At 42.0% G+C, this 18,021-nt stretch overlaps 1 protein-coding gene across 4 annotated transcripts in view; it reads left to right on the top strand.

Annotated features, from left to right (window-relative positions):
* Positions 1-18,021, top strand: part of megf11 (multiple EGF-like-domains 11) — a 146,935-nt gene that overhangs the window by 94,356 nt on the left and 34,558 nt on the right. For all 4 annotated transcript variants that reach the window (XM_088996437.1, XM_088996438.1, XM_088996436.1 and 1 more), the window contains 4 exons: positions 378-514; positions 4,345-4,557; positions 5,355-5,529; positions 13,221-13,341. In XM_088996437.1, the coding sequence (XP_088852563.1) occupies positions 378-514; positions 4,345-4,557; positions 5,355-5,529; positions 13,221-13,341 (646 nt within the window). The remainder of the gene's footprint in view (positions 1-377; positions 515-4,344; positions 4,558-5,354; positions 5,530-13,220; positions 13,342-18,021) is intronic.

Genomic DNA, 18,021 nt, shown 5'->3' with positions numbered 1-18,021 from the left:
GATAGGAGGCGAAACGTCCGAAACCTTCACTTTTGTACAGATGACGGCTGAAGAAACCTTCTCATCGATTGTCCCTCTAATGTACTCATTCCTGATCCTATCCAACCTGGTCACTCCCAACTCCAGCTCTGCTACCTCCAGCTCTGCTTCCTGTCTTTTCTTCAGTGGCACTGTCTCCAGTCCAAACATCATGGCTGGTCTGACCACGGTTTTATACACTTTTCCTTTCATCCTAGCTGAAAGCCTTCTATCACACATCACACTTGACATTTTTTCCAGCCGCTCCAGCATGCCTGGACACGCTTCTTCACCTCTGATGAGAACAATATGGCTATAATTACTGATAACATATCTCATATGGTTTCTGTTCTTCACAGGGTTCCGTTTGTGGCCAGCCATGCCCAGTAGGCAAGTATGGCATCAACTGTAGTAAAGACTGTTCGTGTCGCAATGGCGGCATGTGTGACCCCATCACAGGACAGTGCCAATGTGCTGCCGGGTTCAGCGGTCGCAGGTACCACCATCGACACCCCAAATGGCTTAATTTAACACATAAATGACAATCACATTTCACCTCCTACAATATAAATCACACATCCGTGTAAAGCCCCTCGCTAAGCTATTGTCTCTGTTGACTTCCTCATGAAACACCAACCCGTTATTTTAAAAGAGACCAGAAACGCTTGAATAAGTCCATTGTTAAGTGAAATAAGTTGTTTAAAAAAACATTACCTCATTTCAAGGTGAGCTGGAAGCTTCCAATAGTGTTGTAAATGTTTAATTAATCTCGTACTTCATACAGAGCGGTCAGGATTTCATGTCTCTAGCCTTCATCTCCCTCTACTCCCAACTTGTCCATTGATCTCACGGTGGGCTACACGCTGTTCGGGCTCTGGTCATTAATTCTAAGTAATGGGTTTTTATTAAAGTCTCATTGAAATCCACACATCTTTTTAGTTCTCTGTGTCTGCCCCAAGGAGCCCAGTGCAGCTTAGCTTTATTACTTCAGATCAAGCAACCGCTTCATTAATGGAAACCTTGTCAAGGCCTTTATTTTGCCTTTTTCTTTTTTTTTTGCCAAACTGTGCTCATTCATTTTGTCAGCGATGAGCAAATTGACCTGCTAGGAATAGCCTAGCCGTGCCTAGCATAAAGAGACGTACAGCTTGATGGTTGATATCAGCACTTCTTTAAAGTATGCCTGCCAGAATTGAGAGTAATCATATAAATACAAGTATAAAGTAAGTCTGAACTTAAAACCTACAAATTCTAAGTGAAGTCACTACTGTCACATCCTGATTGCCGTCAGGTGCGCACCCCTCCCCGCCCTGCTCTCCGGCCTCGCTCACCTGATTCCAATCCCACTAATTGTGCCTTCTGGCTATAAAAGCCACCCGGTTTGGCTTGGTTTTCGCCGGTGTATTATCTCAGTTCCTGACCTTGTTGCCTCACAGTTCCCAGGTTAGCCCCGCTCGGCTGTTGTGCCTCACGTTTCTGTTTTGTTACCTTTTGTTTGTCCCTGCGTGTCTCAGTAAAACCCTTTTTGAACTATACTGTCTGCATCGAGTATTTTGGATCCAGCTCCCCTTTTTTCTTCGTCCTACGAGATCGGTTGCCACTCTTCTTGTGGACGTGACAACTACTTTGAGTAGTCACATTTATTTGCGCGTTAGCCACTTTGGAGTCAGCACTGCGCTGGTTAGCGTTCGTATTCGACATTTTTAATAGTCCCAAACCAGCATTGTCCTTTCATGTTTTGTCTATTTATTGCACAACCGTCATGAGGATTAGCTAATATTTAACATTGTGTGTTTTTTTTTAATGAGGAGTAATGTAAGATGTCCATCTTGTGTCTGAGTTTTAATTTATGTTGCAATTCTCATTCCCCGTTGTGTCAAAAACTGTATATCCAAGCGTAATACAGTGATGCTTCATCTTACGAACTTAATTGGTTCCCAGAAAGTGTATGTAAGGCGAAAGGTTTGTCTGCCAAACATTTATTTCCCATAATAAACCATTAAAAATTAGATTAATCCATTCCCAGGTCCCCATAAATTTCTACTAAATAAGCCTTAAAACTACACAAAGCATACCTTATTTTATGTATAATAAATGTGCTATTTTATTGTAATTAAAGAAATAAACTGTACCATATAATAAAGTCGTTTTATTTACCTTTGTGATGGTCGTTGATGCCTCTTGATGATATCCAAGTGAGGTTGCCGTGGTTTCTCGGCGATAATACCCTGACTCACAATGTCCCCTGCTAGCTGCTTTTCGTTCGTTCACTCAATAACAAACCACGAGGTGACGAAAACTAGTCCGCCAACAACCGTGATCTCCTTCTTCTGCTTGATCGTAATTTTCTTTAATGTTTTCTTAGGTTTAACACTTGCTTGTGGTGGGGCCTTTTTCGGTTCCATAATAGCAAAAGTACTACACTTGATAACAAACCACGTCTGCAGTTAAAGAAAGTTGGAGATGGAAACTAGTCCACCAGCTACCGTTGCGTTGTTCGACCATGTGGTTTGGTGTTGGTTTAGTTCGTCCGCCGAAAACTAGTTCGTATGCCAAGATTATATTCTCGCGAATTTAGTGTTCGTAAAGCGAAAAGTTCGTGAGCTAAAGCGTTCGTAAACCGAGGTATCACTGTACTTTAAATGACATCTTCTAAATTAAAAGATATCTTTACAACCATTATTTCGTCAATTTTGATCAACGCTGTTGGTGTGACATTCATGTAAAAAAATTGTCATCATGCAGTCTCAATTTAGCTAGCTATTTGGTGCTAAATATGCTGCGCAGGAGTTATTATTAGCACTTGATTACAACTCTACATTCGCATTTACGTCTACAAGAGAAGTGCTGATTGTTAGCACTGATCATGGATACAAAATTCAACCCCTGCTGAGACACTCAAGTACTAGCCGCTTCCTGCGGGGAGTTGCTTCGGACCATTTCCCCTCCTACAATATAAATGAAACATTCATCACTGTATTTAAATGTCCAAGCTGTATTAAACTAAACTTTTACAACAAACAACAGGCTCAAGCTTTAGTTTCCAATTTCATATTCACATTTCCTTTAGGGCAAATGTGTTTTAAAATACTGTACAAAATGTGGTCACCTCAATCATCAAGCAGGCCATTTCTTGGCAAAGTGCTTTTTGATTCATTGTAACAAAGTCATTTGCTGTGCTCTTGATTTTATGTCCCAAAGTTATAATACATCATATATATCAATCAGTTTGTGACACAGGCACAAAGCTAATTTTTCTGATTGGTATATTTAGCTGAAAATTTTAAAAAACTGCAATTTCGTGATGAAGACTTTATCATTACGTATACATTATTCCACCACTTGTCAATGGATTGGATTGGAGGAGCATTCATTAGTCATGTAGTGGAGAAATTTACATTTCCCAGCAGCAACGTGATGAAAGAAAGAGGAAAGGAAGAAGTACAAAAACAAAATACAGGAGCTGCTGTTATGAAGTCAAAGCCACAAAAATAAACTAAATAACAAATAATGTGACAAAAAACAGTCATTCAATAATACACACTTCCTGCACCTTCTTTGTTGTATGAAGCAGTTCTAGAGAAAAGAGGAGAGGATCGAAGCCTCCTTTTCACCAGTGGATTATGGACGTCATGGTAAAATGTGCACATTTGCTACAAGCGAAATGTTAAAAGCAAACACGAAGCTGTAGCATCCATTGACGAAAAGAGATTTTCTCACATATCCTGTGCTTACGTAAATTCGCTTCAATTCCAAGCCGCAACAGTTCAACAGACGCAGATACAGGCGCAAACAAGCACAATCGCCCTAGAGGCTTCCAGCGATGACAGTCAACTGGCACTGACATTCCTCACAAATGTAAAACAGTGCTGGCATATATATGCTGCCAAAAAGGTGCAACCGCTCAGCAGTTTCCTCCTTGATGAAAGTCGTGGCCAAAAATGCTGAAAAACAATCCCTATCCATTCCACACAATATCTGCCCTAAAATCACCTTCAAATCCCATCTCAAAACCCACCTATTTAAAATTGCATTTTCTGTGTAGCTTTATCTCATGTTTCTATTTATAATTGTATTTTATTTATTATTGTATCTATGCTTGTCTGTGACTGTAAAGTCTCCTTGAGAGCTTTCAAAGGCGCCTGAAATAAAATGTATTACTATTCTTATTACGACGCACAACAACTCAAAGTGACAAAACAAGACATCCATCTTGGACTTTTTTGTATTGTAAATGTATTCAAATACTAATTTTACCTGCCAACGCTTATCATCAATGGCATCTAAAGTGTAGGTTAAATAAGGCTGTATCTCCGCTGTGTCCAGGTGTCAGGATGACTGTCCCGTTGGCACCTATGGCTCCCAGTGTAGCCAAAAGTGCGAGTGCCATAATGGAGCTAAGTGTCACCACATCAACGGAGCATGTCTGTGTGAAACTGGTTTTAAAGGACCCAATTGCCAGGAGAGATTCTGTCCCCTGGGCCTTTATGGCCTTATCTGTGACAAGTACTGCCCCTGTAATGCCACCAACACTGAGAGGTAAGAGAATGGCCTTCAAATCCAGACTAGTCTCACTGCAATTTCTGCGTTTTTTTTGGGGGGTCTTAAGCACCCCTTATTCTGAAGTCTGAACACCTCTTGGCTGTGTCACCCAGTTAGCATTTGATTGTGACCTCCACTTCATTCATAATTTCTCAGCATTCATAGTTAATGCCTTGTTAATGCTCTGATTCGTGCTGCGGAGAAGTCACCACAAAGTGAAGGGGAAAGGAGACATCTCATTCATGTCAAATAACGCGCACACACACACACACACACACACACACACACACACACACACACACACACACACACACACACACACACACACACACACACACACACACACACACACACACACACACACACACACTCTCAGTCACTCGAGCTGTACTGTGCGTCTAGTTGTACACTTGAAAAATGCTCTGATACGATGACACCTGATAGAAGTTTTAATCCATCTGTCATACACAGAACTATTGTTTCCTTTGTGAGCATACGGCAAGCCATTTGGCGGACGCAGAAGGTTTCTTTAAAATATGTCAAAATTGTACTTCACGTTTTTTTATCGACACTTCCTGTTCAAGTTAACAATATAACAAACACAACATAGAATGTATGACATGTAAACACACACACCCGCAAGAAAAAAACACACACACCCGCAAGAAATAAATTCGGGAATGGCAGTGAATGAGTTAAATGACATGTTTTCCACAAACTACCACGCACATCTTTATGGGCCCATTTCTATTGTTGCATTTTAGTCTCATCTATTCTTCTCGTTATACTTGAAGCTGCCACCCACTTTCCGGCGAATGTACCTGCACTGCGGGATGGACCGGGATTTACTGTAATGAGACCTGCTCGCCAGGCTACTATGGCGAAGGATGCATGTTGCCGTGTAGCTGCAACAATGGAGCTGACTGCCACCCAATCACTGGTACCTGCATGTGTGCGCCGGGATTTATGGTGAGTCTGCGTGTGTGTTTTTGAATCACAATGTTTTGGATTTAAATGATCTGAAAAGTTAAGCACTCTGTTGCTTTTATAACGAAGCAACAGGACCCTCGCTATAGCTCTGTCCATTCCTTGTGGAAGTATATAGCCTGTCATGACACGCTGGGAGGTTATATCGTTTCGAACATGCTCATACATGTTAAGTTTCAGAAATCACAAATCGGGAGATTTTCATAATCGCGACACTGTGGTGCATGTTAAAATAATGTGAGTGTTACAAAAGTATAAATTATAAGTAAATAGAATACAAAAATGATTTCATTGTTTATCTATTCATTCAATTCATACAAGTTGTAATCCCTCTGTGACAAAGTTAAGGCCCGTGGGCCTGATCTGGCCTGCCACACATTTTACTCGGCCTGCGAAAGCACATCAAGCATGTCAAATGCCATGATTCTGGCTAAAGTCCGAACCAAAATTTCAAATTGTCCCATATAAACCACAATAACAGACATTATTTTTGACGTTAGATTTGAAAACTAGTTTGTCATTAATTTTTTTGTACATTCTGTATGTAATATGTGGAGGAGATAAAGCATTCTAATGGCTTCCCCAAATTCATAACGGCCCTCGAGAGGAAACCGTCAGTACTTTACACAGTGGCGCGTGGCAAAAAAAATGAGTAAGGCACCCCTGTTGTAAGGGGTTAGGTGATTACAGTCCATACATCCATTTTTTTTCGCTCTTGGCAGTTTTTTTTCTTCGGTTCGCAGGTGAGCTGGAACCTACCCCAAGTGCCATTGTCCAAGAGGCTGGGTACATGGCCGCCGGTCAAACATTGCAGCACACATAGGAAAATAAGAAAAGAAAGAAACATGCAGGCTTTCCCAGTGCGTGTGTGTGTGTGTGTGGGCGCGTGTAAAAAAGGGTGTACAGGAAGACAAAGCCACAGTTCAAACCCAAAACATCAAAGCCCAAAAGCAGATGTCGTCACCGCTAGTCGTTTTTGCAGCAGATTGAGTGTTTTGAAAACCCGGTAGACGATCCTTTGCTATAGGTAATATGATACCACTTTATTCATAATTCATTTTAATGACCCTGTAGCCGTTATAAAAATGACTGGATGGAGAATAGATAAAATTAGCGCTAGCTTTTTCAGGCAAATTATTTGCATGGAATATAGTAATAACACAAAAAAAAACCTAAACAAATTGCTTTGGGTTACATTGAAATGACCCATTCTTAATTAACCCACAATTTCCCACTAATTGGAATGCATTTCATTATGCAAAATGTTGTTATAATCTTATCGGAACAGACTATCGCTGTTCAGCCGGAGACCGAAAATTTCTCACATCACATCCCTGTTTTCGTTCAGTCGTCATGGCGACAATAAGCGTTGATTAGGTGTTTACAGACACTCCCCACTTCGTTCGTAAGGTGAATTTGGTCATACGTTGCTTTAGTGCTATATTTTGTATGGAATGTATGTTGAAAAGACAACCGACACCGGTTTCTTGTTTCCTAACTGACATCAGAAAAACGTTTTAAAGTAGCTAAAATACCCAAAACACGAAGGCTGATATTTTTAGTCAAATGCAAAACACCAATAAACATGACTTAAAGTGTCCCAAAACTGCCACAAAATGAGCTCGGAACTGGCGAGAATCCGAAAGTCCCGCCCCCTTGTTCGTGACGTCGTGCCAGGATACTCCTTCACAAACTGCCTTGCTCCAGAATCAAAACAATGGCTTCAGAGAGTTCTTGTTACTCATCCAGTAATGAATATGTTTGCAATCGATTGAAGAAGTCCTTCCGTATCAATTCGAGCCGCCTGGACTCCAATGTAGTGCCCAGAAAATGCACAAGATGGCGCACAAGCTCCGTTGGAAATGGGCTGATTTATGCGCTGGGAATTTGTGTAAACTTACACCTTCTTTATGCGTGTTACCGCAATTGGCTGCGACACACAACGAATCACCAGCGCATCATTTATGTAGTTTTCAACACGGTGTTTTCAGATGAAAAAAAGTACCCAAAATACATTGTGTGTCGCTTTCTCGGTCAGGGGCGTTCCCTCCGTGACGTCACTTAGGGCATCGTCATCAACTCGAAAAACAAGACTTCATGAATATTCAGTGCGAGTCTTAAAATGTAAAATATAGCTGGATGCGGTGGAATCTTTGTAAAATGCGCTCAGTGGAAGTAGTCACTTGAAGTGATTTTACAAATTATGGACGCAACTTGTCCGGAGGTGTCGGTTGTCCTTTAAGTTAAACACGGAACGGGGAAGTATAAAACACAGACGCTGTAAGCGTCGTAAAATAAATTCAAACCTACTGTAGTACGACAACATATATCCTTGTATCCTCAGAAAGCAATCACTGAAGCTGCTGGCACGTAATTAATGAATTACGGGCCAGCAGCCATTACTTTTTGTTTTGCATCGTGGGAAGAGATTTCCTTCCCGCCTATGTACTCTACTCAGCGAATCGTAAGCGAGCTCGGCGCCTCCTCCTCAGAGCGTCAAATGGGAAGAGGGATTTTCTCCCCGCCCAAATACTCTACGCAGCGAATCGTAAGCGAGCTCGGCTGGAAAAAGACGCAGAATACAAAATCTAACTAAGCATGCCTGATCGAACATTTTTCGACATACTGTACCCGCAAAAATGTTCCTATGTACTGCTATTCGTAACTCGAATGTTTGTAAATTGGGGAGCATTCGTTTTTCATTTTGGGACCGTGTTGCTCGTCTGAGTCTTCAAATTGTCATCCACATTTACAGCTGTAGGGCGGCCCGGTAGTCGAGTGGTTAGCACACCGGCTTCACAGTGCAGAGGTCGACGGTCCCGGTCCGGCCTCCCTGTGTGGAGTTTGCATGTTCTGCCCGGACCCGTGTGGGTTTTCTCCGGGTCCTCCGGTTTCCTCCCACACTCCAAAAACATGCATGGCAGGCAGATTGACCACTCCAAATTGTCCCTAGGTGTGAGTGTGAGAGTGACTGTTGTATGTCTTTGTGTGCCCTGCGATTGGCTGGCAACCAATTCAGGGTGTCCCCCGCCTCATGCCCGAAGACAGCTGAGATAGGCTCCAGCAACCCCCGCGACCCTAATGAGGAATAAGCGGTACGGAAAATGAGATGAGAGATTTACAGCTGTAATAATTTGTACAACTTCACTAATGTGTTCCTAATCCAAAATTAGCAAGTCCGACCAGGAGAGCGCAATGCGGGCAAACGTAATATTTCAGTCGAAATTGCCTTTGTCTTAGGTGAATTGAGCCACCGAGCAAGGCCACAGACTGTGGCCACAGTCTTAATTTACTCCACCTTTTTTTTTCCGCGCCAGGAAGGTCTGCCAGATCCATTAAACAGACCTTGAGGCAGGAACAGACGCACTACATATGGCGGGAGTGGTGGTAGAAAAACGTCTGGAACATCTGGATGTTTTGTTTTTTGTTTTTTTTTTTACAGAGAGACCTTTCACAAAAATAGCACACAACACAGAGGCTAATGTCGCCACAATGTTAGCGTGTAACCTTTGGCGGCCGATCATTATCACACCGGGTGCTTTTAAAAAGTGCTTGATGATGGCGTTGCCGCCGCAATTGTCGCTGAAATAGCTTCCCTGGGGTCATCTCAGAATAGGCCCAAGCCTCCCCGCTGCATCTTCCGCGGCCCCATCGGGGAGCAAAGTCGACTGAGCTAGTGCACGCTTGATTTAAATCTGGTGATTGGACATGCTTTTTTTTGTTTTACTGCGACAAAGTAATCGCATGTTAGCTATTTGGGCAGCGTCTTCCACTCATACCTGTCAACTTGTACGTTTTTGCCCTACAAAGTACGTTTATTATGCATTTTAAGCAGTGTAGGATATACACGAAAATCTGTTTCGGGAAAAACGCAAATTTGTCAATTATGGGTACCATCCGGTATACACCGACTATCACGAAACGAGTTCGCCACGGTAGCCTCTATCTCGGTATCGTTTTTTTTTCCTTGCAAACGAAGCGACGGTTTGATGCTACTGTGCGCATGTGTCTGCCACCTGGGGATTTCCCATTGCATCACTCCAATCACACGTGAACAAAGCGAAAGTAGAGCAGTAGGCCTACGTTACAACATAGTTTTCTTTGGATACAATAATCAAGTCGCAATGACCGAACCTGAATTGCCCTGGCAATTGTTGTGACCTTCAACTATCAAAAGATATGCTCAAATCAGCAAGAAGGCAACAGTGGCATACAATAGAGAACACTGTCGTAATTAAAGGACAACCGATGGTTTAAACTGACATCAGAAAAACATTTTATAGCATCTAAAATACCCAAAACACACAGGATGATATTTTTAGTCAAATGCAAAACACCAATAAAATGACTTGAAGTGTCTGAAAACTACTTCAAATTGAACCCGAAAGTGGCCAGTTTCAGAAGGTCCCGCCCCCTTGTTCGTGGTGCCACGCCAAGACGTCTTGCCTTGCTCGAGAATCAAAACAATGGCTTCATATTCGGAGATGTTTTCTTGTTACTCATCCTGTTAGGAATATGATTCAAATAGTTCTGAAGAGGAAAGCATACATGTTTGCAATCGATTAAAGAATTTATTCCGTGTCATTTTGAGGCATCTGGAGAGAAATGTAGCACCCAAAAAAGGCAGAAGATGGCGACAAAGCTCCGTGGAAATGGGTTTATTGGTCTCCTGAGAATTTTTGTCAGCGAATATCAAATAGTTGTTCGATTATATATACATATATTCACCATCGCGTTATATATGTGTTTTCCTTCTAATTTCGCCATCAACACGGATCAACACAAAGTTTTCAGACCAAACAAAGTACCGCAAAATGCATTGACGTGATGAAAGGACTGCTACAGTGTGTCCTTTCTCGGTCAGGGGCGTTCCTTTCGTGACGTGACGTCAGGACTCGTCACCAACTCAAAAAAAAAAAGACTTCCGGAATATTCAGCGAGAGTCTTAAAACATAAAATATAGCTATATGTGGTGGAATCTTTGTAAAATATACTCAGTAGAAGTCATTTGAAGCCATTTTATGAATACAACTCGTCCGGAGGCGTCGGTTGTCCTTTAAGCAACACTTGTAATTTCATCATTTATTAAGAATCATTCATCATCATCATTTATACAGAATGATATAACGAAACACATGTACAATATAACATGTTAAACTACATCAATAAACACGTTTGAAAAAAAATATGGTGTAAGATTATTTTGTATTTTGTAAGGGAAAATACGATAGTTTGTAAGGGCATGGAGCCGTGGCGGTTCACAAGTATGTCCGCTTTACACGTGTGGTCACATAACAATACACGCCGCAATGTTGATCGTATCTGCGAATGATGTGCGCATTAGCGAGTCTGAAATGGATTCCGTTCGGCCTTTGTTGGTGGCGAAAAGAAATGATTTCCTCGTCTCTCAGGGCTTTCCGACCTCATCAAAAGGTTCACGGGTTCATTTTCTAGTCTTGCCGCATGAATTTTAAGACGCGACTGCTCTTCGGGTTGTGAGATGAACTGTTAAGGAGTGAGACTGATTGGTAATTATCAGCGTCATTTGCATCCAATCTCAAAGGAGTACCGAGCAGATCAATGTTGTGTCAGCGAATGCCGTTTTGGATGGAGAAAAAAAAGCTTCAATTACAACTGACGCCAAGGAGTGGGGGCCAAGGACGGCCTAGTTTGTAGGTTCGACTTTTCACCCCGCTGACGAGGTTCTTACCTAATGTCTTGGCGACTCCCTGGCAGGGCAGACTGGCAGCCCAGTGTTTTAATAATGACTCTCCGCACTCATGCTTTATTCCTTCAAGAGCTCAAAAGGAATATGAATCAGACGATAATGAGGGAGTTCGTCCCTCGAGAGCGGCCGAACCGCAGGTCTGCTCTTCGTGCGAAGCTGAAAAATCAACATGGTCATTTGTGGTGCTTGAGTCGAGTCTAGCGGTCATTTAAGTAGCAGCCCTACCGGTTGATCTCTTCCTTACGCTGGAGGGAGAGCAAAAATAAAGAAATAAAAGCACAACAGATCTGCTTGTCTTCGCAGTCCTGACGCTATAATTTGCGGCAGAACAAAGGTTTATTGCAGCCGATTGATCAAAATTTCATCGGCAGACAGGGGCTTTTATGTGTCACGCTGGGGGGAGGAGAGCCGTTTTAAGATGTGTCTTCCACCCTTGCTCTCCACCGGCACATCTCCTGCCTTCTGTTTAAACACAGATCACAATGATAAAGAGAGCAATGAGCGACCAGGGGTCCCCCAGCGGTTGAGAGGGCGCTCCTGTGAGTTCCTAATTGGAACTCTAAATCGTTGTGTCACCTGTCACTCAAGCTTCAATATGGAATGGGAAGATTTGTGGTGTGCGTTTGTGTGAGGGGAACTCGGCCTGGCTGCAATCTCCATTTTATAAGGACGGGACAAGATGGGTGCAGTTGGTACTCAGACATTCAAACGACAGCAGGTTATGGAGGACATAGTGGGAAACACAGTGTGTCCTTCCCCAGATGTAATGATCAGGGGCTTAACGGCTGCACCGCAGTGGTTAGCAGCCTCTCATCGCTGCTATTTATTTAATGTGAGATTTTGAGTTGGTGACTGATATGGAATATCTCTGACATTCCACTAACCGCCCTGTGGTTGGATTAAGCCCCCCTTTTCACCCCGAGTGACAGCCGAGCCCAAAACATTAGCATCCAGCAGAGGGTGAAAAAAAATCCACAGTACCCTCCATTGAACCATCCGCACGGCAGACTGCTAAATTCCGTCCATCCTTCCCCACTGCTTACATGCGTGACCCCCACCGGGCGACAGGAGTCATAATTGGGGGACAAGGACATGACCCTTGAAGGCATTATCGTTGGCTGGGATGTAGAATCAAGCTAGAAAATGGAGCCTTGGTCTCTATGGCAACTGACTCCCAGTGGGTATCGGTTCCTTATTATGACCTGTTCATTGAAGCAGAACCTATTTTTTACCACAATGGTAAAATGCATTTTTTTAAACATAACTACCAGTTTAGACGTCTAATAAATAATGTCACTGAAATGTACATTTTATATCAACTGTATATGATGTTTTTCATTTTACTTTGGAATTTTATTTTTATAGTTGCTGTGTCTCTTGAACGTCTGTGTAGGCTCTCAGTTGTACAGGAGTGCTCCATCGATGAAAAGGTTTCTTCACCCGTCATCTGTACTTCTCTGACGGTGTCGGACTGATTGCTAATGGGGCAATCAGAGCCAGGCTTAGACAATCAGAAGTAATCAGACAGAACAAAAGAGGTAATCAGATTAGCTTCAGGGCGTAGTCTACAGCTCCCCCAACCCCAGGGCAGGGACCTATCATAGCCACCTCTGTTCATGAGGGATCTATACAGAGCCGGCACAACTCTAGTTCGCTGACGAAGCTCTTCGGATGAGGAGTGAAACGTCCAACACTTTCAAAGATGTTTCACTTGAAACCATTTTAAATGGGAATTATTCCATTTGTTGGATTTAGAACTCATATAATTTTGTACCTTTAGAATAAATGTTTTTTTGTGATACTTCACAATTACACAGAAATACAATCTTAATATATAGGACTGTTTTTAACCCTAAGAAACATCACACGAATGTACCATATTTTCTGGAATATAAGGCGCTGTGCTAAAGAGTTCCCACTTGCCCGTCTTTTATTTCCATCACAGGGTGAAGACTGTGCCACCGGGTGTCCACTTGGTTTGTTTGGACCAAGCTGCATGTCTACTTGTTCGTGCCATAACCATGCTTCCTGCTCACCTGTCGACGGATCCTGCACATGCAAGGAAGGTACGGCCCAAGTAGCGTCATATCTTTCCACTTACACCAGTAATCCTCTAATGAAGCACTCTTGAGGCCTCCTGCCAAAGAGCAACGGTTAACTTCTCGTGGTACGGGGTGAGCCGCTCTCAAAGGAATTGCGCTTTCCTTCGGGCATTTGTCAAGGAGGTGAGGCTTCTGCAACCCTTTGCTGTGTGGCCCAGATGACAGGTTGTGTCTAATGAGGACTCCAAGGAATGTGGACGTCTCATCATTCTTATCAATAAGGAGGGTTCCTGGTTCACTCCCATGAGGCACTAAGGATCCGATCTGGTCCGTTCTGGTCGGATCGTAAAGCTGAGTCTTGTTATGGTGACAGGATCATGTGTTCCAGTGCTCAGGAAATGGAGCATGAAGAAGACATCACCTCTTCTTTTCCTTTAGGCTTTTCCCTTCAAGGGGTCGCCACAGCGAATCAGTGTCCTCCATCTTCAGAGGTTTGATTCGCATGTTTGTTTTCGCAAAGGCATCACCCAAAACTCAAAACAGTGAGTTTTTTTTGTTCCATTCATTTAATTCCAGTCTCAAAAATAGGATCAAGTGAAAACCAAAGCAATATTTCATAGAAGAAATAATTGAAACCCAATTAATAAAAAAGGACAACCGACACCATTTTTGTGTTTCCTAACTGACACCAGAAAACCGTTTCATAGCATCCAAAACACGCGGGCTGATATTTTTAGTCAAATGCAAAACACCAATAAAAATGACTTAAAGTCTCCCAAAAGTACTTCTAAATGACCTCAGAAAGTTTCAGTTTCAGAAGGTCCCGCCCCCTTGTTCGTGACGTCACGCCAGGACATCTTGCCTTGCTCGATAATCAAAACAATGGTTTCAGATTTAGAGAAGATGCTTTCTTGTTACTCATCCAGTTATGAATATGATTCAAATAGTTCTGAAAAGGAAAGCATAAATGTTTGCAATCGATTAAAGAAGTCCTTCCGTCTCATTTTGAGGCGTCTGGACTCCAATGTAGCGTCCCAGAAAATTTGTGTGAACTAGGATCAAATAGTAGTCTTGGTGCAACACACAACGATTCACCATCGCGTTGTTTATGTTTTTTCCTTCTAATTTCGCCATCAACACGAAGTTTTCAGACCAAACAAAGTACCCAAAATGCATTGTGTGTCGCTTTCTCGGTCAGGGGCGTTCCATACGTGACGTCATGTCTGGCATCGTCATCAACTCGAAAACAAGACTCCCTGAATATTCAGCGTGAGTCTTAAAACATAAAATATAGCGATATGCCGTGGAATCTTTGTAAAATACGCTCAGTAGAAGTCATTTGAAAGTATTTTACAAATTATGGACACAACTTGCCCAAAGGCGTCGGTTGTCATTTAATCTTCAAAAGGGTCGCGTAGTGTGCTAGAGCCTATGCCAGCCATCTTGGGGCAGTTGGCCAGCTATGCCCTGCAATGGTTGCCAGCTATTGCAGGGCACACAGACACGAACAACTACCCACTTTCAATGTAAAAAAAATATTTGGAGATGGTGATGTTTTTTTTCATAGTTCAAGGTTTTACGAACACCTCAGGGCAATAAATCCTTCCCATCTATTCAGCAAGACTGAGCAAAATTGATGTTACCACATCTTGCCAAATGTCAAGCCTTTAAAATAAAATCCGTTCAGTTTAATAACAGTTTTTTGTGAGCTGTCCCACTCAATCTATTGTTTTTTTTCATTAAGTGTGACTGCTAAAAAAATTCAAATAAAGTGTGATTTAAAACTGTGTTATTGGAACATCTGCTTTTACTTTGAAGGTCAGACATGTGTTGCTTAGCAAGCTGTATTGCCCTGAGTTGTTGATAAAAGTTTGAATTGTGTGCTAACCTCTTAAAGGACAACCGACGTCTCTGGACAAGTTGTGTCCATAATTTGTAAAATGGCTTCAAATGACTTCTACTGGGCGTATTTTACAAAGATTCCACCGCATATAGCTATATTTTACGTTTTAAGACTCGCGCTGAATATTCAGGAAGTCTTGTTTTTGAGTTGGTGACGAGTCCGTACGTGACGTCACTAAAGGACCGCCCTTTACCGTAAAAAAGACGCATTGTAGCGGTCCTTCCATCACGTCAATGTATTTTACTGTACCTGTTTGGTCTGGGGACCTCGTGTTGCACCCAAAAGCTGCCAGGAGGCCAGAAGAGGGCGTCCAAGCTCCATATAAGGAATTTATCAGCCTGTGGAAATGGAGGTGGCCACAGGAGGCCGTCATTTTGTGCCTCTTTTTTTAGGTGACAGATTTTCCCCCAATGTTGCCTCAAAATGGCAAAAATAAATTATTTAATCGATTGCAAACTTGTATGCTTTCCTCTTCAGAACTATTTGAATCATATTTGTAACTGGATGTGTAACAAGAAAGCATATTCTCTGAATCTGAAGCCATTGTTTTGATTCACTAGCAATGCAAGACTGGGGGCGGGACTTTCTGAAAATGCCCAATTCGCAGCTCAATTTTTTTGCAGATTTTGGTCACTTTAAGTCATTTTTATTGGTGTTTTGCATTTGACTAAAAATATCATACTGCGTGTTTTGGGTATTTTAGATGCTATAAAACGTTTTTCTGGTGTCAGTTAAAAAAACAAAAAAGTGATGTCGGTTGTCCTTTATATCATTTGGACACGCTTTGATTCCAAGAAATTTAATGTCTGAAATACATTGTTTTTCCTACAACCGAAATTAGGATAAAATAAAAACCAAAACATTTGTCGAAAATATAATTTTAAATTTTGAAAAAAAAACACTGTCTCTTTTTGAAGAAAGTTATTTTCAGATCACCTTGGCCTGTTCTTTCCCATTACGACTCCTTGCTGACCTCACCTCACACTATGCCCCCACTTTTCCCCATTATTTCTCCTGCTTTGTCAGACCAAATTATTAAAGGTATGCAAATCAAGCAGTGTCCTCAGTCAAAGGCCTCCACGCCATCAGAATGCTTATTTTTTACGGCTCCACACAACCGTGTCGGAATCGGTTGAAATGTCGCAGTCAATTTTTCCGATCCCTCCCCACGTTTGTAATATAGACAGTAAAATTAAGATGAATTAGAATTACACGGCCTGTCCTGTCTGCTTTATGTTACTTCCGGGTTGAGTGAACCCTGTCGCGTGTTGCTGCCGCTGCTCACCCGCAGAAAAAAATATCCTGTGACTGTAAAGTGTCCTTGAGGGTTTTGAAAGGCGCTTAGAAATGAAATGTATTATTATTATTATTATTATTATTATTATTATTATTATTATAACATTCTTTTCTGATGAAAGAACATAGTCTTGGGTTTCTAATGCTGCATTGACTGTTTATGTAGTCCTAAAACTCAATATTCTGTGGGTCCTGGAATTCAAGTGACAATGGCAAAAACCCTGGCACAGTGGACACATTTTTGCATATGTCTGGCAGTGAACGAGTTAAAGGCTTTCTGATTCGGATAAACATTGTCTCAGGGAATCTGTCATCATGGAACTGTGCGACTTTCTTTAGATAATAAAGTGCTCATGGCTTTTGTTGTCGTGACACCTTTCTTGTCACTTTTTTTTTTTGCCTCTCGTTCTCAAGATTGTGAGCGCTCGCCTCAATCCATCATGCAACTGGCAAGAGAGGAAAGAATCGATGCCTCGCTGTTAGACTTTGACACAGCCAGTAAGAAGAATGATTGAGTCAACGAGAAGGGACTTTCCTCACTGTTTAACAGGCTGAATTGGACTGTACGATCGATGCACTCCTCCACGTCTGCATATCTGCCGGTCAATAACGTACAGTATTATGCACAAGAGAGGAGAACGGATTCGTCCCCTCGAGGGGAGTCGGCAGGTGTTTCAGACAGCTCTTCAAATTGTCCATTTCATATCACTGCATGCGTCCCCACTGCACGCGAGAATCTCAAAGAGAATAAATCTGATCGCAAGCAGATGGAATTGTGTCGTGAAAAACTGAGAGAGAACTACTTGATCATTTGCTTGTTACACAACGTGTTTATTTTTTTGTTTTGTTTTTAGCAGTGTTTTGTCCTTTTCATTATCCAGCCAGTTTGGTCTTCTACTTCTATTTTTTTCCTATTTACAATTTGTTTTGTAATTCAACCTGCAGGTCGATATGTCTGAAAGGTGGAAAATGATTGCATTCATTTTAAATGGATAGAATGACTCAATGTGAAATGTGGCTGGTTATGTTTTGTTATTTATGTATATGTCACAACCCCCTCACCCTCCTTTCTGTCAGTCTCCGTTGTTATTTGTCCAGCATGTGCTTATGATGGGCTGGCAACCAGTCCGGGCAGGTCACCTTGGTCACCTCTAATAGATTCTAGCTTCTCTGTCACTTTTACAAGTATAACTGAATGGATGTATGGGGTTGGGCATTGAAATTAACCCTGAGATGCACCAATAATGATAACCTGTAACCTGATAATATGATAAACTGCCCACTATAATAACTGCTGTCCCTGAAAGGCAGAGGTGTCAAACTCATTTTTTGCCGCGGACCACATTATGGTTACGTTTACCTCTCGGGGGCCATTATGAATTTAGGGAAGCCATTAGAATGATTCATCCCCTCCACATATTACATACAGAATGTGCAACAAATTAACTCATTCACTGCCAGACATGTGCAAAAATGTGTCCACTTAAGTGCCATTTTTTTTGTAA

The sequence above is a fragment of the Hippocampus bargibanti genome, linkage group LG05 (assembly GCF_051943395.1).
Source record: "Hippocampus bargibanti isolate YZ-2025 linkage group LG05, ASM5194339v1, whole genome shotgun sequence".
In the NCBI taxonomy this organism is placed as follows: Eukaryota; Metazoa; Chordata; class Actinopteri; order Syngnathiformes; family Syngnathidae; genus Hippocampus; species Hippocampus bargibanti.
The sequence above is the reverse complement of the archived record's forward strand: the minus strand, read 5'-3'. Positions and strand labels throughout refer to the sequence as shown.